We start from the raw sequence: 24,074 nt of genomic DNA, 5'->3' as shown, positions 1-24,074 counted from the left end.
TATTATTGTGCTAATCTGAAGGCCACAAAAAGTTTGGACATCTTTAGCTATTGACTCTGCAGTGAGTTGGCGACTTCTGCGCACTGTGTGCTTCAGCATGCGCTGACCCCACTCTGTCATTTTACATGGCCTACCACTTCATAGCTGAGTTGCTGTTGTTCCCAGTTGCTTCCACTTTGTTATAATGCCACTAACAGTTGACCGTGGAATATTTAGTAGCAAGGAAATTTCACTAATGGACTTATTGCACAGGTGGCAACCTATCATGGTACCACAATATTCCCTGAGAACTAGTCTGCATGCCTAGGTGCTTGCTTTTATACACCTGTGGCCATGAAGGTGATTGGAACACCTGAATCCAATGATTTGGACGGGGTCCCAATACTTTTGGCAATATAATATATCATCCATAGGAACATTACATTTAACCTGGCCATACACACATCGATTTTTTTCCATTCAGCCTGCAGATTGAACCAAAACATTTTACAGAATCCTCTATCCATACTAATGTTGCAGATGGATGAATCTTCTGCTGCAGCTGTTGTATTTAGACAGCCAGTCCTGCCAGCTGTCAAAATACCCAAACAGAGACTTCTTCTGATTGGATGCTGGAGCTGTTTGACCATCGGTTTTCTACCTGGCTATTTTGATTTTTTTCAGTCGTGGGATGTCGGGAAGGAGGCAGCCAACAGGGCCACCCACTGAATGAATATTAGCTTTTCATCATGAACCGGCCAAAATTCACCCTTTTTGTGGCAGCTCTACATAGTAATGCTTAACTAAAGTCCTGATGTCAAAAACTGCAAGGAGGTAGGTTCTTTATTGCAGAAAAGACATGTAATGTCTCTTCTGCAATAAAATACACCTACCTGCCTTCTCATTGTCTTCTGTGGAATGTAAACTGAGCTGTGCTTGCACAGCTCAGTTTACATCACCAAAACTGTGTGCCGGGATGGCTGACGGAGTGACGTCATCCCGGGCCAGATAATGAAGGTGGCTGAAGACCAGCACCCAGCAGAAGATGCTGGTACTGTTGGGACTGTTTTAGGAAAGGTAAGTTTAGCTCCACTTAAGCAGTATGTGTAAAGCCCCATACACACAATGAGAACATCGGTTGAATGATCGTCCCTTTTTTTTGCATGCTACTCTGATATTGAAAGTGAAGAGATTACTAAAATTACGAAAATTCTTGTACGGCAGAATAAGAATTCAGAAGTGATGTCATGTATTGTATTGTATTTTCAGACGAAAACTGTACTGATTAAATAAAAATTGCACAAGAAAAATGTTCATGTTTGTCTGTTCTAATCATTTCAGTTGAAAGCTGTGTACTATCAATCAGATTATCGTACGATAGCTTCAAAAGCTGTATTTTTCATACGATTTTCTGATCATGTGTTCTAGGCTTCAGGCTGGCCACCGCTTGAAGTCCATCTGATTTCTGCTGAATCATCTGAAAGCTGAGCTTTGGGTGGCCCTGCTGGCACCACCAGACTTGACAAATATCAATCTGGACATTAGAATCAGCTAGGTGGAAAATTCTTGGTCAAACAGTGACTGCTACCAATCAGATGCAGTCACTTCTAGGTATTCTGACAGCTTCGGATGTTGTGGCTGTTGGAATACATTAGTCATCAGAGGAGATTTCTCCTTCCATGCTGGGGGATTCAAGTGAACCCCACAGGGCTGAACAAGAGAAATCTATGTGTGTATGGAGAACCTTACCCTTCCTCCGCCAGATCAATACCCTTCATTACCACACTGCAGGGAGACTCCTTTGCAGGAGCCAATTCCTTAACGAAAATTTGAAGCCAATTAAATGTAAAGAATAAATATAGAGGTGACCAGGGCGGACTGACAACTCATGGGGCCCCCGGGCAATAGGGGATCATGGGGCCCCTGTGTCCTTGCCCTAACTCAAAAAAGCCTATGAAAAAGGTACCAGTTGCATCTCATGGGGCCCCCTACTGACCCCAGGTCCTCGGGCAGTGCCCGAGTTTCCAAATGGTCAGTCTGCCCCTGGGGGTGACAACTTCTGAATAATAACTAGTCCAGCCGCATTATTAGCATTTTCTATATGAACACAGTTTACCTACATAGTAGGTTTACAGTAGCTATACTAGTTGCAGGGGATGTAGATAAGGAGCTTAAAAGAGAAGTATGGCCAAAGCTGTTTTTTTTGGCTGTACTTTTCCTGTAGGTTACAGGAGTGCAGTTCATTCCTAAGACCTGTTTCTAGCCATCAGCAAGCTAAAACCCTCTGTTGGCTGACATCACTCAGCCGGTCCAGGCTCTGGAAATATCCTGACTTTACAGTCGGGATCCACCCAGAACCCTGGACCGGCACCTGGATCAGCCTTTCAGCAAGCCCCTGAGACCCTGAGCAAGCTGCTCCTGCCCCCTCCACAGTCCAGTGCCCCAGTAAGCGCTGGAGGGGCAGAGCAGAGAGTCGGTGACTGATGGACACGCTCTCTGCTCACTGAAGGCTGAGAACTGAGCGTTCAGCAGTTTTTGATTACTTGATTCTCGGTATTAGAGTTGGTGGGAGACAAATACAGCATGAGACTGATGCTGCCTAGGCGAGTATATATGTTTTTTATTCAGGCACTATTAAAGCATATCTAAACCCATGAATAAAAAAACTGATAGTATTGCAGCTTACCTATCCTTGATGTGGCAGTTGCATTCTTTTCCATTTGTTCACAATTTTTTTCAATTATTTTAACCTGGAGATCCTGCCTTTAACTTACTTCCTGTCTTAGGGTGACAACTGTCCTGAGCAGTTGTCCCACCCTAGGACTGGGAGTGTGCTAGGACTACAAAACATCTCCCTCTCTTATCCACAACAGGGAGAGGTGTTTTGTCTTCCATGGAGATACCAGAAAACAATGCTAACTGATAACAGTTCAGAGACAGAGAGTACAGGAAGTTATCAGATTTCTGGCTACATGAACAGCTATTTTTTTTCCCTTGTTGATTAGATATAATAAAATACTTTCAATGGGATATTTAATAGACTAAAAGGGTGCAAATAATAGAGTTTATATACCCTTTCAGCTCTGACATTTTCCTGCATTCGGGTTATTTCGCCTTTTTCATGTACAATGTTTATTGTCAATTGTTTACTTTTAATTATCACAAACTAATCTCAAGGGTGTTGCACTGCAGAAAACAGTGGGCAGTGAATAGGCACCATAAAAGATTGCCCAAACTCTTATCTGTTCTGCTGACCCAAATTAGTTCCACATAACTGATTCAATCACTGAGCTCCTATTTAGTGCCCCTGTTACACTTATACAGCTGTTAACTGTCTTCTCCAATTCATTGCTCAGCAGAGCGGAATGTTCTGACATTATGTTAATAAACTTGTTTTCAGCTTTTCAGCTACATCTCCAGTCCAGCAGATGGATGCTACAGAAATAATCATCAGGCCAAGTATTTTTTTTCCCTCAACAATAAAAACATTTTGTGATACTTTTAATTCCATATAATGATAGCGATAAAAAATGTTCCAGGCCGGCAAGCTTTTGCTAGAATATTGAGCTGTTATATTGTGTGATTTCACTCCAAGGAAAGATAAGAAGCCTAATTTCTGGTGCAGTCAACGGTGACATATGTCCATGCAAGGCACCCCTCCACCTATAAATGAATGGCATTTTATGGCTGGAGTGGAATAAGATCAAAATTTAATTCTATTATGAATTTCTAAAGAAAAAAAAATGGATTTTCAAATGTGACTAATATAAATCTGCCTTATTTTGCATATATTATAAGAAGAACCAATCCACTGGAAGAGATAATTATGCTTGGTAAAGTTGAAGAGACATAAGAGGAAGACCAAGGCAAGAAGATGGAAGCATACAGTCACACAGAGAATGAACATGCCATTGGTAAGACCTAAGACACAAAGAGAAGACAGACCAGACCATTTTAGAGAATAGGGATGAGCTCAGGTGGGTTTGGACACCGCACTGAGCTATCAAAGTGGAAAGCCAATCATAGTAGGTGGAGGGATTCCTCGCTACACAGCCACACATATGCAAAGAGCAGGGGCGGTCTGACCATTCATCCACTCGGGCACTGCTCGAGGGCCCAGGGTCAGTAGGGGGCCCCATGAGATGCCCCTAGTACCTTTCATAGGCTTTATTTGGGTGTGGTTTGAGTGTGGGTGAGGACACAGGGGCCCCATGATCCCCTATTGCCCGGGGGCCCCAAGAGTTGTCAGTCCGCCCCTGGCAAAGAGCATGTAGTGGTGTGAACGTGGGACCAGGAATGGCTTAGCTCCCTATGACTGGCTGTCCACTTTGACAGCATCCCTGGTGGAGCAACACTTTCCATGTTCCCATTTCCATAGCAATACAAAAATGTTAAATGGCTGCTTACTTTTTTAGTTGAACCCTGATAGAGTCACGTGACGCAACGCGTCGATACGTCATTTCCGGTATGTGGTGACGCACTTCCGGCAGCAGCCATCTTGCTACACCCAGTATACCATGCAGTACACCCATAGTATGTGGTGAAAGGCGATTGTTACTGGGGATACATGTGAGTGCTTTACCAACTTTTATCTGCAATTTAAATAAAAAGATACTGCACCATGGAAGGTTTTTTGCTTTATACCCTATATATGTTACCTTGAGTGGAGGAGGAGTGAATAAGGTGCGCTGAGCAGAGGTCTTTTTCCTATCCCATGGTCCCTGTGATGAGGAGTGGAGAGGATCTGTTACTGTTTATTATAGCCCTGTGGCCCTGTGGGGGTCAATGTGTGGAGGTGAGCAGGCATTGCTGCCATTTGAGGATTTCTGTTCATTTTTCACTGGAGTAAAGATCACATCAGCACAGATTCACTTGCATGGACTTTATGTTCTCAATTAACACATATATAATTTGATTAGTTTGACGTTTGTATATACACAGTGTGTTTTTAGAGATAGTGATAAATAGCACGGGAATTTTTTCTTCTTAAAGAATCACTTCACAATTATCTGTAGTTTGTCACATATTTAAGGTCATGTTTCACTTATACTTGTGGAAAGAGATATTTGTTTGTAATGATTTGTCACTGAGCACTATTGTGTGTGCACGGCTAGTAATATATAATATTTATCTGTATTTAATAGATACGATTTTTTAGTTGCTTTGTTCTGAAAACTCCGAAAACTGAAGTTTTTCCCTTCTATGTAATGTTAAAAGAGAAGTTCGTAATCACAAAAAAACAAACATTTATACTCACCTAGGTGGATCTAGGTAAGTATAAATGCTGCATCTATCCCCCGCCACCTCTACACCGAGAATTGAGCGATCAAAGACTGCCAATCACTCCATCCTCAGTCTTCAGTGAGCCGGGGGCTGATGGCTATCAGTCACCGGCTCTCTGCTCTGCTCCCCCAGCGCTCACAAGGGTTATAATCCTTCCTTACTCTACCCAACATGAAAAATAAGTTTTGCCTTTAGGAAACTTTAACAAATGCACAAAGCAGAATGGCCTTGTTAACCATAATCAAAACATTTTACACTTTGGGCTGATGGCCTTGGAATATACTGTATTTAGACTGTTTATAACCTTGACATGCATCAGTTAAAGCTGAGTCCAATACAGAATTCAGTTATGTCCTCATGCTCCATCACTTAAAATCTCTTCACAAGCTCAGAGGTAAAAAGTATACAGTCACGCTTGTGCATTTTTAAATTTTATTTCAGTCTGTATACTAAAGTTTTCCAAGTAAAACAGCAGCATATACAAAACATGTCCAGGTAAGGTTCAGAAATAAACAATAGTGAACATTACATATGTAAACGTAAATGCATACATCCATATCAACAGTAGCAATGAATGTACAGAGATCCTCTGAACAAGAGGCAAGTCCCCAAAACGCATTAGCCTATTGGAGGTCCTGTGTTTCTGTGCGGATTACCACATCAGGCAGACCGGACATTGCTGTTCTGTATGATGAGCCTTTTTACCATTGTTGTTTGTGAGTATATCACGATCTGTGACTTTCAATCAATAAATGTAATTCAGGTAATGCACCAGGCCGATGCACCCTCTGTTTGTTTTCTTCAAAATGTATGCCATCCAAGGGTCTCATGTCTTATGAAATTTAAATCACTGGAAAGGGTGCAAGTGAGTTTCTCATTAATCATTATCCAGTTTAACTTGTTTTTGACATAATCCACGTTGACCACCATTTGCTTCCACCAACACACTATCGCGATCCTGGCTGCTCGAAGTATGTATAAGATCAACTGTTTAGGCCATTTTGGAATGTCAGAATCCAGTTTCTGAAAAAGGGCTATCTCAGGGGTTCTAGCCAAACTTACGTCTGTGATTCAGTGTATTGAATGGAAAAGGTTTATCCAAAACCTGGTTACCCTACAGCAGGGGTCTCCAAACTATGGCCCTCCAGCTGTTGAAGTACTACAAGTCCCATCATGCTTCTACATCTGAGAGTCTTGCATGTGGCTGTCAGAGTCCTACAAGGCCTCATGGGACTTGCGGTTCCTCAACACTTGGAGGACCATAGTTTGGAGACCCCTGCCCTAGAGTATTGCCACCACACGATACATCGTACCCATTGCATCTGCTTTATCATGTGTTTTTTGGTGCATTTTTAAATGCTCTCCATTAAAGTAAAAAAATGCACTATGTTGCACCAAATGAAGCATCTGAACCATTTTCCAAGTTACAGAAAAACGAGTTGCAATTGTATGGGGAGTTCTTCCCCATAGAAATAATGAGATTCCTCTTGTCATGGCTTGTCGTGCGGAATCCGAAACAGAACAAATTGGTGTGAACTGGGACTAAAGCTGTGTACATGCGCCCAAAAAAGGTTTCAGACAAAGCGCTGGAGAGTACTGAACTGGCCAGCAATGAGTCCAGATCTCAATCCCATAGAGCACCTGTGGAGAGATCTCAAAACAGCAGTTGGGAAAAGGAACCCTTCCAATCTGAGAGACTTGGAGCAGTTGGCGAAAGAAGAGTGCTCCAAAATTCCAGTAGAGAGAAACTTGATGGTTACAGGAAGAGACTTATTCCAGTTATTTTTTTCAAGGGGTGTGCTACCAAATATTAACTTGAGGATGCCAAATAATTTTGTCCAGTCCATTTTTGGGGTTTTGCGTGGAATGTGTCAGATTTGACTTTTTGTTTCTCTACTTTTTTTGAGTCATACCAACACAAAAGAAATAAACATGAGAATGCCTAAACATTTGTAATTGCACCAATTTTCTGGCCGAAGTGGTGCATTATCTGACAGAAATGCAGGGGTGCCAATAATTTTGGCCATGACTGTATATAGAGATCTGTAAATAGCTACTAGAGGAATCAAACACTCACTCAGCAGTCACTTGCCTTCTCTCCCTAACCACTTCCCGTCTGGCCCGTGTATATAAACAGCTGGACGGGAGCAGCGCAGGGGCGGGTTTAGCCTGTGCGTGCTCCCTGGGAGCTCGTGGCACCACGATCCGGTGCCCGCTGTGTCCTCCGGACACAGTGGAACACCGATCGCTGTACGGGACCTCTGTGTGAGGTCCTGATCATGTGATCACTGATTGGCCAATCAGTGATCACATGAATAGTAATAAGCAAGATGTCAAGTCTGACATTATTGCTTACTACTAGTGAAATCTGTGAATGATCACAGAGGTCACATGGTACAGTGCTATTCACAACAGCTTTGTACCATGTGACAAGCTGTGACCAATCACAGCTCTCACAGTATTTCTCAATGGTTGCAAGAATGCAGCCAGAGAGAAAGAGAAATTATTGCTTTTATAGCCTTCATGGATGTAAAAGCAATCAGTGTAAAAAAAAATCTTCACCACCCCCCACAAGTAGTACAGTGTCACTATGGTGACACTGTACTGCTAGGGTGACAGTAGGTTTAAAAATAAATAAATAAATAATAAAAATGTAAAAAAATAAAATAAAAATGTTTTTGAAAAATTAAAATTTTGGTTATAAGCTAATTCGGGTTATTTCTTTTTACTAAAAAGATAGATGAATACATTTTGGCCAAGATTTATGAAGAAAGATTATTTAATTGCAAAATTTTATAAGAAAAAACACTTTTTTTCAAAATTTTTGGACTTTTACATTTATATAGCAAAAAAAACCTAAAAATCCCAGTGGTGAATAAATACCACCAAAATAAAGTTTTATCTGTCTCAAAAAATGCTAAAAAATTCATATGGGTACAGTGTTGCATGACCGCGCAATTGTCATTCAAAGTGTGATAGCGCTGAAAGCTGAAAATTGGCCTGGACAGGAAGGGGGTAAAGGTGTCTGGACTGAAAGTGGTTAAAGTGATATTAAACCGTCTGTTTTTGTTGAACTACTTTCAGAGGCTGATTTCATCCATTCAGTAATCAAGAAGTGAGCGAGCGCTTAAAACATAAATAGCAGCTAAACACCAAAGGTACCATATAAAACCTTCAAATAAATCATAAAAAGCAAGGGTGCAGCGCTAAAACATCTGATAAAATCTTATGATGACTCACATGAAAATAAACATGCTTGATCCAAAATATGTCATAAATAAAATATGATAAAAATGGTAATATGTCCAGTGACCCCCTATGACTACGTGCAATCGCACAAAACGCGTCAGAGAGGGACTACAGCGCTGTAACGTCACGCCGCCGGCGCCTAGGAGGGCCCCGGCGGCCATCCTCATCTTCACACATGGTCAGTGGTTTTGTCCCTATTGTTTATATGGCACATATGACATAAACGCTTCATGTCAAAAGGATATCACACTATTTGGCCTCCTCTGTTTTTTTTTGGTGCTCCTTGTGAGCTGTGTACATCTACAGAGCAGCTTCTCCTAGTGTGTCAGTGTGTACCAGACAGTGAAGGATACCAGATCGGACCAGACCTGACCCGCATAAGGATTTCCAGTGTGCTGAGGATATCATCTGTCTATGCACATTTTGATTGCGTATCTCGTAAGTGCGCAATCTTTCCACGGTATTTTCACATCACCATATCGTTGGATATTTTCACTGGATTCTGAGGATCATCAGAGATCTCATATGCACCTTCATTGCAAACTATGTTGGGTTGATGTGTCTGGCACTATTCACTTTATTGGTCACTTTTTAGTGGCAATTTATTTGCACATTGTAACTGGACCTATTACCATTTTTATCATATTTTATTTATGACATATTTTGGATCAAGCATGTTTATTTTCATGTGAGTCATCATAAGATTTTATCAGTTATTTTAGCGCTGCACCCTTGCTTTTTATGATTTCATCAATTACTGAGTATGTGGTTTGGCTATCCTTTCATCCTTGCCTATGTTCCAGTTTGAATTGTACCATGGTCCAGGCATCCTGTTTCAGCTTGGCTCCTTTCTCGTGCAGCATGCCATGGAGCCACCCTTGCATGCAGGGAGTTGTGTCTCCATACACTGTGTACATTATTTGAAACACACAGCCCCACAGCCCAGGGCGGCAAGGTGCTCGCCTGCTCCTCCCTCCTCTTCCCCCTCCCTTCCAACTTACGGACTGTAGACTACACTGTCCACAGTTAGCTCTTTCCTGTGAAGACCATAGGGAAGCAGCACTGAGTGAAGAAGCCAGCCACATTAAAAGGTGGGAAAGAAGGAAAGAAAACTGCTCGATTTCCATCCCTCCTGCACTATTGCATTCTGCTGACAGGGACCCTTCCCTGCCAGCAGAACACAATTATTAGAGCCAGGTATAGCCAGTGGTATTAATCGTTCAGGAAAAAACAGACAGAGTTGATCAGTAAATCGACTTGTGTACAACCAGGGTGCTCACACATGGATCGAAATTTGGCTGGTCCCTGCTGAACTGGGTGAATTTCGATCCATGTATGGCTGGCTTTTTGCTTCAAGCAGATTCTGAATATGGCTGTCTTCATATATAAAAACACACAATACATATTTACATAATGATAATATCTCATGTAGATAATTAAAAAAATAACTGAAAAGACTACATTCATACATTCCTTTAAAGTGTTACTAAACCCACAACAGTACAATCAGTCTGTATATGCAGTAAAGCATGCTTGTTATACTCACTGTGGAACGTAAGGGGTTAATCCTCTGCATTGTGTAAAAATGCGGTTTGATCCTGTCTTCTCTGATCCTCCCCTTCTTCCAGTGCCCCCCTCTTATCTCCTGATCAGACTTCTTGGGAGAGTGCATGTGATCAGCACAGGGTGAATCAGCGCTGTTCAGACAGAGGTCTGGGGACCTGCATCCTCCTAGAGCAGAGGGAAAACTCCTCCTACAAGCTTTAACTAGTGCTCTGCTGGACACTGATAGGAGTCACAAGACTGCTCTAACTGCTGATGGGAAATGGTATTTAGCAGTTTATATTTACTAAAATAATTGCATTTCCATGTTGTGTGTACTGTGGGAGACCAGATATAGTGAATGCAGGGTCCTGGGTTTAGTAACACTTTAAGGGAAACCCATAATATGAGATTTATGGAAGGTGTCATTGTTGACCTCTCCTGAAAATGCTATTTGCTTGCCTATCCTGCTTATCCTCACTTTTACTTCCTATGCTTTTATATCTAAAATACATTAAAAGCACTGTAGTTTCCCTTTATGTTACAGGTAGTTGCAGGTGCCATTCCAGCATATCCAGCCAATAAAGAAAAGAACCCCCCCATCACTATGGACTGTGAGCTGTTTTTATCTTGTGTGCAGAATTATAATCCTCTTATAGTTTAAGTCTGAATGACACTCCTTGCTAAATGTAATCTGCAACCCAAGCACAAATATCCATTACTGAACTGTGATCAAACATAAACCAACAACATTTTATCTGTAATCTCGATAGATCTCTTCATACCAAATGACTGTGCCCAAAGAACAAAACAGCCAGGGGTTAGGAAATTCTGTGGCATTATTTGTTTAAACGTTAACAAAATAATGAGCTATTCAAAAAGGCAACAGTTGAGGGAATAGGAGAAGTGACAAAAACAAAGACAAAGCCAACAATGTGACTTTGCATAATGGATGGTAAACATCCCTGTGTTCCCCTAAACTGGGACTGTCAAAACTTTGACCAATGCTCAGAGAATCAGGTTTTAAGGCTGTCTTGTCCTGTTTTTAGACCTGAGTTTTAAAACCTAAACTGCCAGAAAGATACTGTGATTGCAGGATGCAGAGATCACCTACAGTTGAAGCATATCTATGCTCAAGATGTAAAATCGCATACTAATTGTCACATTGAATTTCAATTATTTCTAGCCTACTTCTAATGCTCTGAAGTTTGTAAACTTATTTAGTGTAGATCCCAAACATATTCTTTGACATTTACAGTTGTGTTCAAAAGCTCAGAAATTATGAATTCTAAATATACCCAAAATCTACGATTAGAAAAACAAATAAATACATACATCAGCTGGACACCGTACCGATACCAGGCACCTCATACACAGTTTTAAAATAAAATGCAGCGCTCTAGCAAACACAATGAATTAATCATGGTGATAATAATGTATGAAAATTAATAACACCTAAAAGTGTCCATAAATTATATATTCATATAGTGGAATCAAAATAGAGCAGTCCCCAAACTGGTGAGATCAGAAGACTTCCAAAAAGACAGACAATTTGACATCATCCACTCACATGCAAGGCTTACCAGAAGGCATGTGTAACGGAACCAACCCAGACCGCACGTAAGTACTTCCGTTAGAATACCGCTTCCCCGTCTGAACACCGACAACAGACACCACAGCCGACCATACAAAACTAGACGACACCAGTCTGTCTGAACATGGAACTCCTTATTTGAACACAGATACAAGATATATACACTCAGGGGACAATCCCCCCTCCCTGCATAATGACACAGGGCAGGGCAATCTACATTTAGTAACAAGAGACACACAGTTATTCAAACTTCACACCAGCAGACAGTCCCATCAGGAGGGAGGGCTGCTGGAGACACCCCCCCCACTAAGCTAATACACATAAACACATACATCCCATAATAGTTTGCTCCCAAGCCAGACAAACAATAGAACAATGGGATGCAGCCACATAACATTAAACAATCAACAACCCCCACCTATCTCCTAAACATGTCTACACAGTCTGAGACAAAGCCCACACAATATTAGGACAGATCACCCTGTACCCCTAACAGGCACAGGGTGATTTACACATAAGAGGGATATGGGGAGCTGAGACAGGGGTCTCCCCACCTCTCCAAAGTGAGCTGGGTTCCATTGGCCCCCCACCCAAAGTGACTCCCGTCACAGCATGTGACCCCTACTAAGAGTGGTCAATATGCGCTTTGTGGGATATCATTGGTAACATCAAGGGAAATATACGATACACCCAAGGAAATGATAAATGATCTTCCAATAGATCCAACCGTTTCCAGATACGTTATTGGACTAAGAACTCGTGGCGCAATACATGCAACAAAAGATGTATCTACATAGTGTAAAACCATCAAAGATACAAAGTTTATTGAATAAATTGCACTCAGATGGTGAAAGGCACAGTTCAGTATGTACAAACATAAGAACAGGTCATTCCAGCATCCAAGATGGCCACTGGCCAGTTGCACATGCATGGTAGCGAGTGTGCATACCTCCGCCCTACACATTTCGTCATATATGACAAGCCTTGCATGTGAGTGGATGATGTCACACTGGCTGTCTTTGGAAGTCTTCTGATCTCACCACAGTTTTGGGACTGCTCTATTTTGATTCCACCATATGAATATATAATTTATGGACACTTTGTGATTAAGTTTTACTAATTTTCACACATTATTATCACCATAATTAATTCATTTTGTTTGATATATTTGAGCACTGCACTTTATTTGAATACCAGAAATTATGAAATGTTGGCATTTATACTGAAAATATGGCTGATCGTGTCAAACAACTGTCTTTTATTGAAGGATAGTGATCATATGGAGTCACTTATTAGCACATAGTTGTTTGGCTCCTTTTTAACCACCTCCCACCCGCCATATAGTCCAATGACGGGCGCAAGGTGGTTCTCTCGTTCTGTCCCTCGGACACAGCGGATCACCGATCCACAGAAAGAGCCGAAGATGTCGGCTCGGTCATGAGATCAGCTGTGTCCAATCACAGCTGATCACATGTAAACAGGGAGATGCCGGTTATCGGCATTTCTCTCCTCACGAGCTGTCATGCTGACAGCTCGAGAGGAGAGCCAGTAATCGGCATTCCGCAGAGGGGAAATGTACACTGATTATCAGGGCATTGATGATCAGTGTGCCCTGATGATCAGTGTGGCCCCAGAAGTGCCACCTGTCAGTGTCCATCAGTGCCAGCTGTCAGTGCTGAACAGTGCCAGTGCCCATCAGTGCCACATCAATGCCACATATCAGTGCCCATCTGAGCTGCCTTTCAGTGTCACCCATCAGTGCCACCTATCAATGCCAATCAGTGCCACCTATCAGTGCTGCATTCCTCTGCACAAAAGTTGCGCATGGAATGTTCTTCAACTTTCCAGCATTACAATGACCCTAAGCACAAGGCCAAGTTGAACCTCCAGTGGTTACAGCAGAAAAAGGTGAAGGTTCTGGAGTGGCCATCACAGTCTCCTCAACTTAATATCATCAAGCCACTCTAAAAGGCATGAAAGCTGCGCATGGGACACTCTTGGACTTTCCAGTATGACAATGACCCTAAGTATAAGCCTCCAGTGGTTACAGCAGAAAAGGTCAAGGTTCTGGAGGGGCCATCATAGTCTCCTGTTCTTAATATCATTGGGGTACTCTGGGAGATCTCAAACGTGTGGTTAACACAAGATGACCAAAGACTTTGCATTGTCTGAAGGCATTTGCCAAGATGAACAGGCAGCTATATCACCTGCAAGAATTTGGAGCCTCATAGACAACTATTACAAGAGACTGCTCGCTGTCATTGATGCTATAGTGGGCAATACACAGTATTAAAAACTAAGGGTATGCAGACTTCTGAACGGGGGTCATTTCATTTGTTTACTTGTTGCCATGTTTTGTTCTCTGATTGTACCATTCTGTTATGAGGTACAGCTGAAAATGCAACCAATAAGAAATAAAAGAAATGTGTTTTACTTGCCCAATCATGTTATCTTTCAAAATAGTACATACTGTATATTACCAATTCTCCAAGGGGATGTAAACTTTTGAGCACAACTATATTCACTCTGTCCTATGAATAGGCAATACTGTGTCACACATTTCACAAAGCCTGCCCTCTGAACTACAGAGGTGTTGAGAGGAGGAGTTTCAGGAGGCAGAGCCAATACAGGAATCACAGCTTGCAGGCAACAAGGTACCATGGGATATGTAGTCCTTAGAAATTGACCGTAAACAGCAGACATGAAAGTATAAAGAATCCAGGAAATTGTGGAAAGAGATGACCAGCAGATAGACAGAACTTGCAAAGATTTATTACATTAGTTTATATTAGATTGTCTAAAAAAACTATTGCTTGTACTGCTATTTACAATGCTGATATTATAAAATAAAAGTGTATGCTGTGACCATAGACCTCCTTTAACCATGAACAGTCATACAATGAATACTGGAATATGCAACAAACTAGAGATCACAGTAGGTGTATTTATTAGAAAATAATTACAAGAGCCCACAATCAATTAAAAACCGCCCATGTGGCCAAATCTACTCCTAAGTAGCACAGTGTCCCTGTTGAAATCACATCTGATACATAGGCATTATCCATTGATCATAAAATATCCTTGTCATTGAAGTCAACAGCCAGCTCCCGGTTTGAAAGTGAAAGTGATGCGGCAGCTCCATAGCTGGCAATCACTTTCACAGAGTCGGCAGGGCGGTGCCCCCCCCTCCCGTCGGCACCGCCCCCGCCCCCCCCCCCCTTCACTCACCTCCTGTGGTTCACAGGCTCTCATGCTCTTACCGGAGGCCAGGAACACAACCACTGGCTGGGGGGAGAGAGCAATGCACATGCAAACAATGAAGCTGTTTCAGATGCACCATTTCCTGGCCATATGACGTCCTATCAGAACGAGAGAACCACCTTGCGCCCGTCATTGGACTATAGGGCGGGCGGAAGGTGGTTAAAGAAGCACACGTGTCATTATATCACTTACTTTAAGAGCTCCACAAATCTCCACTGTGTCGGCTTCCTCCACCACTGTGATACGGAAATTTGCTGTTTGGAACAAATCCTTCAAGATCTTTCCTTGCTCCTTATTTTTGCAGCCTGGTGAAAAACATTGTACATATGACCTTAAGGTATATATTTATTTTATGTCTTGGACTCATCCAATAACTCATTTTATAGCAGCTTACCGATTGTTGTCTCACAAAACTTTCCATCTGCAACTTCATTGGCAATGTTGGCACCCATCAACACGGTCATGGGGATGTTCAACCTCTCCCGAATGATATCTGATATGAGTCGGAGACCTTCTGGCCCCTCATCTACACCCTGGGAGGAATTAATAGATACTGTTATAACCCAGTAATAGACAATCCAACACCTATGCGGAACAAGTAACGCAGCAATATGTTGCTGAATCTGTTGATATCATTGCCATATTTACATCTGATCATGAAAGTTGGGCAGGCCTAGATTAGAAGCTCTAGTATTATGAAGACCGGCTGGTGTGTAAGAGAGCATCTATGGTTTGGCCTGATCCTTTTCTGAGTTTCTTAGCTTTATATGACTATATATAAGTAGGCAATCAAGCCGCGGTTAGTTGTACATAATTGTTATTTGCATACTAAACTTGAATTCTTGAAATTGGACAAAACTTTTCATGTATTCTGGTGTTGGTATGTAGCGCACCCCTGCAAGAGCTGCTGGGGAATTGAGTCCTATTTACCCCCTTAGAGCACACACAGACAGGCTCACAGCATTTTTGGCACTCTTCGACGTGCTCCAGAGAACAGTCTAGGGGTTTCTTTTCAGGTTTTATTGGGACAAATGAACTTGGCTAGGGATTGGGAGCATGGTATAACCCCAGGAATGTAAACTATACAACTTGAGGACTGCTTCACGTCTGGCTGCACTGCACAAACTGTTAGCTGCACTTGCACAAAGAAATGTCCCACTGGATTTCTAGGTTGACTGTGACCTGTACTCCTTCCAGAGTTTTAAAGCTACACACTCCTTTAGCAGTGGGGTTCTCACCTAGCCACAGTATCATCAGTTGCCTCCTGCCAATATCTACCAGGTTCTTCCTAATGAGGGAGATGTAGACTCACACTACAACAGGAAAGCTTGGGGTCTCTCCCACAATTTCCTCCTGGCACTCTCCTGAGAGCTTCCCACCCACGCTTAGTACAGGACTTGGAAATAGAACCCCCCCCCCAGCTGAGCCTAGCTGGGACCTCGGTGTCTTCAGGCTTGCTCCCTCCCAGAATTCTGCCCCAGGGGGCAGGGCCTCTGCACAGGGGTCTCCTCCTGAAGAACTGGACCCAGGAATACTGCTCCTGCTGCTCAGGCCTCAGACTATTTATGGGATCTCCCACAACTGCTGAGCACATCTCCCCAGGGAATGGCTGGAGTCCCATAAATATTCAGGCTGCAGACTCTGTCTTTCATCCCACTATGTTCTAGATTTCTCTAGAAGACAGAGGGAAGTAACAGAACAGCAGCCAGGGAAACACTGTGCAGCACTAATCAATCCACCCGTGTTCCACTGATCACAGAAGAGCTAAACTAAATTTACCTAACAGCCTACTCTACACTAGTAGCGTGCTACAGGTATTTCAGCATTTTCTATTTGGGTGGTGTGCACTGCCTCAACTGAACTGTACAAAACTGGATATCAGACTTGATGGTGTGTTATGTTCAGAAACACTCCAGGCTACATTCACACTTGAGTATCTGCCAGTTTCTTCACACAAATTTTTTTGCGTGTTTGTACATATGTTTGTTACATGTTTCAGGCTTAAGTGGTTTTGTTTTAGCCGGTGGAAAGATAGTCAATAGGAGGAGGAGATGGCTGTAAAGTGTGAAGTCATGTGAAAAATATGTGTTTCACGCATTTTTCAGGTGCTCCCACTAAAGTCTTTTGGGGCTAAGACTGTATGATCATGTTCCAAAGAAGCTCCTGAACATTTTTGAGCGATAATCGGTAGCACGTTAATGGACGCAATAAAATATCATTAAAATCTGAGTGTCAAGCAATGAAGCACTTCTGAAAAAATGCTTCAAATCACTCAGGAGTTAATGGGGGTGGGGGGTCAGGTTTTTTTTTTTTACATATATAATAGAACCTCAGCATGCTGTTCCTTCCTGAACTTTATAGCATGGTCAACTATAAACAGAAAAGGTAAATCTAGGGCTGGAACGGGAGCGAGGAAGATTGCTGGTTGCAGCAGGAGAGAGGAATAGGGTAAGTATTCCTCTACATAACACCCCCCAACTAAACAAGTTATAATTCATGAATTTCCAGGCCTCATTCACAAAAGTGTACTTAAGCGTATACCCATGTGAGGGCTGCGTTTTGCCTACACAGGATGTACAGGCGTTCTGTGCATCCCTGTGCGTGAAGTTCCATTCGGGACAACTGGGGTGATGCAGCAGCTGTACAGACACCTGTCCCAGTTTGGCATCCATGTGGATTCGTGTTCCTGAACGCGGAGTGTGAGTTCAGGAACACGCACCCCAAATGGATGTCCAGGTGGGAACAGAAACTGCTCCCATACAGCCGCTGCATCCCAATTAACATGAATGGGACTGTGTTCATGTGGATTCATGGAACACCAGTGTACAGGCAAAACATGACCCTCACATGGGTATAGGATTACATACACCTATGTGAAGGAGGTCACAAGGCCATAGTAGGGGAGGGGGCTTGGGGGGGTACCCTAATTAAAAATGTATATTGCTGATCAGAATTCATCTTTAAAATGGAAAAGAGAAATACATTTACTTTTGTAACCAACCTCTTTTTTCAGAATGCTAGTCTGCCAACCTTATCTCTGTCTTCACGTCTTAATATGTCAAATAACTAGAACAAATACGGGGCTGCACGGCTGGCGCCAGCAAAAGACTCCTTAGGGTGCCAGGATGTGGCGGGGAATAAAATCCGATACCCAACAAAGTGCACCTTTGCCTGTCTAAACATCCCCACAACAGGCCTGTGTGGCTGGGAAGTTGCAGCTTCTGACCTGCATGCTTGTTATAAGTCACTGAGCTGGAACAGATGCTACAAAAGTCCATAGCTGTCCTATTTTGAAGAATCCTCAGCCAAGGCCAGATCCTAACCTTCTAAAGAAGGGGGGCCCCTATGGCCCCGGGAACATGTTGGCTTAGTTTGTTGAGTGCAAAAAAATGTATTCAGGACTTTTACCAGTGGAGTGGCACTCTTATTCTTTAATCCTCTTCCATGATTTCAGGGACCACTCTTAAGGGTGAGCTGTTAATCTCCACGCACCTTCCACCATAAATCGCAACATATCAAGCAGTCTATCACTCCATACTTTTACTATTATCCTGTCCCAATTACAACTGTGCCCCCCCAAAGTTCTTGTAAGAGTGTCATACGGACAGGAAGTGAGGAGAAAATTTTCTCAATGGGGTCACAGACAGAAACTCTTAACTCTTCTCCATTGAGTTAGGCTTTAAAGTGTTACTAAACCCAGGACCCTGCATTCACTATATCTGGTTTCCCAGGCCCTGCATTCACTATATCTGGTTTCCCAGGCCCTGCATCCACTATATCTGGTTTCCCAGGCCCTGCATCCACTATATCTGATCTCCCACAGTACACAGAACATGGAAATACAATTATTTTGGTAAATATAAACTACTAAATACCTTTTCTCATCAGCAGTATATAGTGACTTCTATCAGTGTCCAGCAAAGCACTGGTTAAAGCTTGTAGGAAGAGTTTTCATTCTCCCCTGATTGTCCAATGAGGCTTCATGACCCCTGATCTCTGCCTGGACAGTGCTGATTGGCCATGTGCTGATCACATGCACTCTCCCAAGAAAAAAAAAACCTCTCTAGCAATACACACCAAACTGACCATGTGCAGCTTGCCCCCAAGGCTCTGTTCTATCAGCAGATGGATTGGGGACAGTAGAAGAAGGGGAGGAGCAGAGAAGACAGGGTCAAACAGCATTTTTACACAATGCCGAGGATTAACCCCTTAGGTTCCACAGTGAGTATAACAACCATGTTTCACTGCATATACAGACTGATTTTACTGTTGTGGGTTTAGCAACACTTTAGGTCTGCTTGCTTGCTGTTGATGGCTGCAATTTGTACACTGCTGTTTGCCTAATGAAATAATCCTACTGAGGTGTTGCAGGATTGTGAAGTGAATGTGACTCTGTTGGGGTCTTCAGCTGGAAAACATCTTTGAATAAAACTAAACCTGAAAGAAAAGTTTTCAAATGCTGTATAGACAGTGCACTCTCCAGCCACTCAATAACATTCCATGATATAATGATAGCACACAGATCAGAGGAACATCACTCTCACCTTTATGAGAGACACGCCAAACGCTCCTTTCTTTACATGAGATTTCAGCTGATCACATAATTTCCCAATGAACTGATGAGGGACGACAAAGATGAAGATATCGGCCCCGGCCGCTGCATCCAGCAAATCCGGCACAGCCACCTGACAAAAGAAACATATCAAATAATGACTAGGGGCAACAGCTGGAATCACAAAATAAAACTAAAATGTAACCTACCATTCAATGCATGAAAAGCAAATTTACAGAACCCCCCGAAACTTTAAAAATGATGTTTGTGCCCCCCCCCCTCTTCCATTACATCTTCCTTACTGATAAGTCATACTAAAACAGGCAGAGAAAGCTCCTTCTGCAGCATGTTCCCATTGCTGGCTATTGAAGTCTGACAGCTGGTGCTGCCAGCCGTCCGAATGCCCAAACAGTGACCGTCTGGTAAGTTGCATTCAGGGTTTGGCCAACAGTTTACTGTCCACTCCTTCAATCTGCAGACTGAAGATTGTCGAAACAGGTGCAGACAAGGCCAACCACTGATCGAATTTCAGCAGATTCAGATTCAGGAAACTAATGAAATTTCTTCTGTATACAGCCAGATTTAGTTCTCCCGTGGTTCCCTAAGGAACTACAAGTCCCAGCATCCACTGATAACCTCTAATGCACCCCATCCTGTTCACCTCTGGTCTTGAGCACAAATTAATAAGGGTTTAGGACCGTGATGGTCAACTTTAAATAATAGGGAGCCCCAATTGCGGCCACTGACACTTCCCAGGGGGCCCCAAATAGTGGTGCATTGAGGTACCTTGAGTTGAGTTTGGAAGGTCATTCAAAGCAAATGGGTAGTAATGCCTAAAAAGATCCATCCTGCTGCACCACAATGCACACTGAAGAGAACGTTGTAGCCATTGATGTCAGTGACCACAATAATAATCCTCAGCATTGGTGGCGTGGTATTACCCACCTCCCTCTTACCCCCCAACATTGGTGCCTAATAGCAGAAACCTAACCCCCTCTCCTCCATTAGTGTTTTTAATACACGCCCCTCCTACCTAATGCACTGCTTGTCAGTGCAGTGGTTTTAACTCCCCACCCCATCCCTCCCCTGTGGCATTGGTGGTTAGTGTAGTGTTTCTTACCCCCCCCCCTTCACCTTGGTGATTGGAGATAGTTTTTTTTTTTAACCCACTCATATTACTGCCAGGATTTTTTGCACCACTCTCTTCCCCTAGTGGTGGTTAGTGGCAGTGTTTTTTCCCTCCTCCACCTCCCTTTCCCCCTGTATTGGTGGTCACTACATTGTGTTCTTTTGACCTCCCTCCTTTTGTGCATTGGCAGCTAAATGTAACCTTACCTCTTCACTTGCTGCTGCCATCTATATCTATAGTGCTGGGCAGAGATGGCGGACCTAGCCCAGGGCACATTAAGCCGCACACAAGAAGCCAGCAAGCCGCGTGTTGGGCATTACGGCTTTATGGAGTATTACATGCACTGAAAGTTTATTTTTCATTGTTTTCTCATCAGAACTGTTTGGCCTGGCCTGCTCTCTCACTGATTCTGAGTGTCAGCAAAAAATAGAGTCCCTCAAGAGTTGGTTCTGGCCAGCTCAGTGGATTGCTTTAAAAAAGGCCTGGATTGTTTCTTAGATACACAGAATATAACTGGATACTAACATTTATAGGTAAACGTGATCCAGGGAATATCCGATTAGGATCCGAATAGCCTCTCAGGGGATCAGGAAGGAATATTTTCCCCTGCAGGTGCAAATTGGATCATGCTTTGCTGGGTTTTTTTGCCTTCCTCTGGATCAACTGTGGGTGTACGATTATAACTTTTTTTTTTTTATATGGTTGAACTGGATGAGTTTTTGTCTTTTTTCAGCCAGACTAACTATGTAACTATGTAATGTGAATGGGGTCTGATTCTCAACCAGTCAAGGACAGAAGCAGTAAACAGCAGGACAGAGACATGATTATTTCATAAAACACAGCACCTATTGTTTGGGTAAAAAGTAACAATCCTTGAACTCCAGCCAAAATTTCCTGTATCTAAAGCTATTTTTTTTATCCATTTTGGATAGAAGAGGGGAGGATTATAACAGCTGTCAGGTTGTTGTTTTTTCTTTTTTTTTTTTACTAACAGTGGGGTGGGTTTACTAAAGGCAAATAGAATGTGCACTCTGCAGAGCTCAGTAGTTAACATGAAGCTTCACGTTGCAAACAATACCCAATCTCATGTAAGGAAAATGAAAAAAAAAAAAACAGCATTCTGCTTGCATATGATTGGATGATGGAAGTCAGCAGAGATTCCCCTCATTTACTAGTGAAATAAAATAAAAACCTTTGTGCAATCACCTATAATAAATAAATGATAAAACTCCTAAATGGAACTAAAAACTTATCAAAATAGTTTCTGCCATGTCCGAATATGATCGCACCACACAATTTTATCAATAAACAATATATATCAATATAAATAAGCGCTACATTCAAAAGATCACAGTCCTTATATCTAATAAGTTCTTCTAAAGGCGGGAATACACGATTAGAAAATCGACCGACTGGTCATCCAACAACTGAGAGGCGTTTGTTCGTTGTTTGAAATCGTGGCCCACATTAACCAATCTAAAAAATCGTTCGTCGGGCAATACGTAGTGTTGACGTCTTCCATACAAGTGGAAGTGATGCAGTGTGCATGTGACCTTGTAGCCACGCCCTTCCGGCCAGAACGAGCGATATACACAATTACCAGCAATGAGTATAATATAGTTTATTACATGACCTATATACATAAATAGTGATACATAAAATATAATCTGCAGAATTCTGGTTTCATTGTCTCATTAGGCCAATCTACTTTTAACATTTGGATTTTTCATTTGTGTTTACGAAGATTCCTTGGACATAAACATCCGGGTCATCTTCTGTTTCCACTCATGCGAGATAGTGCTTGATAGATATTTTTTGTACGACTGTCATACTAACGCATAGAAAATTGGTCGTTCGTATGCGAAAGGACAAAATATTTCTTTGTTGTGCAACCAAATTTTTTCGTTCACAATATTGTTATTGGTTAAAATATCCTTCACGTCAACGAAGAGAAAATCGTTTGATCAGGGGTTCCGCAAATTTTTTTGCACAATTTTCTTATCGTGTGTACGGGGCATTATTATTATTATTATACAGTATTTATATAGCGCCAAAGGGTATGCTCAGCGCTGTACAGTAGCAAGCGGGACAGAACATGAGACAAGACAGTAACAGTACAATACACGAGGGGTTCGAGGGCCCTGCTCTTTCAAGTTTACAATCTAGGAGGGAGGGGAAGGTGGTACAGGAGGAGATGGCTGTGGGGGATGGAGTGGTGGGTGGAGTGGAGGAGGTTAGTTGTTAGGTGAGGTTGGGGTAGGCCTCCCTGAAGAGGAGGGTTTTCAGGGTGCGCCTGAAGGTGAGGAGGGTAGGTGACATTCTGATGGATTGGGGTAGGGAGTTCCATTAGTATCCAAACAGTTTATTAGTCCCATCCAAGTGCACAAAACAGGTAAATGTGATATCACCGCCTTGTGCGATACCGCCACCTTCAACCTCTCACCTTATTAATAACCTCTACTAGTAACTTCGGTCTAATTGTGCCTTTAACCCTTTGTTCCCTGGGTTATGGGGATAGTCCTCCCGAGGGGTCGCACTATTCGCTGGTTCAAACCATTCACTCCATGGAACCCTGGTTAAGAAATGCTGGTTTAAACATATGTGTTCTATTTTCTATTGTGAATATGAGATTTGCAAATTGCTGCATTCTGTTTTTCTGTAGATTTTACACAGCGTCCCAACTTTTTTGAAATTGGGGTTATATCTCAACTACCTGCATGGAGTTTGCATATTCTCCCTGTGCCTGCGTGGGTTTCCTCCGGGTTCTCCAGTTTCCTCCCACACTCCAAAGACATGCCAATAGGTTAATTGGTTCCTGTCTAAATTGGCCCAAGCACCTTGAGGGGAGGGACTGATATGAATGTACGATATATATGTAAAGCATTGCATTAATTAATGGTGCTATATAAGTACCTGTAATAAATAAACAAATAAACACACATACAGTTGTGCTCAAAAGTTTGTATACCCTGGCAGAAATCATGACATTTTGGCATTGATATTGAAAATATGACTGACCATGCCAAAAAATGCGCTTTTATTGAAGGATGATGATCATATGAAGCCATTTATTATGAAATAGTTGTTTGGCTCCTTTTTAAATCATAATGATAACAGAAATCACCCAAATGGCCTTGATCAAAAGTTTACATACCCTGGAATGTTTGGCCTTGGTACAGACACACAAGGTGACACACACGGGTTAAAATGCCAATTAGAGGTTAATTTTCAATATCTGTGGCTTTTTAAATTGCAATTAATGTCAGTGTATAAATAGTCAATGAATTTGTTAGCTCTCACCTGGATGCACTGAGCAGGCTAGATACTGAGCCATGGGGAGCAGAAAAGAACTTTCATATGACATGTGTAAAAAGGTAAAGGAACTTAATAAAAATGGAAAAGGATATAAAAAGATATCCAAAGCCTTAAATATGCCAATCAGTACTGTTTAGTCACTGAAGAATTATCTTGATCTCTTGATACTA

General features: G+C 42.3%; 1 protein-coding gene across 1 annotated transcript in view; it reads right to left on the bottom strand.

Moving 5' to 3' along the window:
- The window catches only part of GPD1 (glycerol-3-phosphate dehydrogenase 1), an 86,294-nt gene that overhangs the window by 21,364 nt on the left and 40,856 nt on the right, over window positions 1–24,074 (bottom strand). Inside the window, exons 3-5 of the mRNA XM_089687321.1 lie at window positions 19,453–19,593; window positions 15,303–15,441; window positions 15,101–15,213 (exon numbers count right to left, since the gene is read on the bottom strand). Coding sequence (XP_089543447.1) covers window positions 15,101–15,213; window positions 15,303–15,441; window positions 19,453–19,593 — 393 coding nt within the window. The remainder of the gene's footprint in view (window positions 1–15,100; window positions 15,214–15,302; window positions 15,442–19,452; window positions 19,594–24,074) is intronic.

This window comes from Staurois parvus, unplaced genomic scaffold, assembly GCF_062004578.1.
Source record: "Staurois parvus isolate SC_StPar_1 unplaced genomic scaffold, SC_StPar_1.0 ptg000422l, whole genome shotgun sequence".
Classification (NCBI taxonomy): Eukaryota; Metazoa; Chordata; class Amphibia; order Anura; family Ranidae; genus Staurois; species Staurois parvus.
This window is presented reverse-complemented; position numbering and strand designations above follow the sequence as displayed.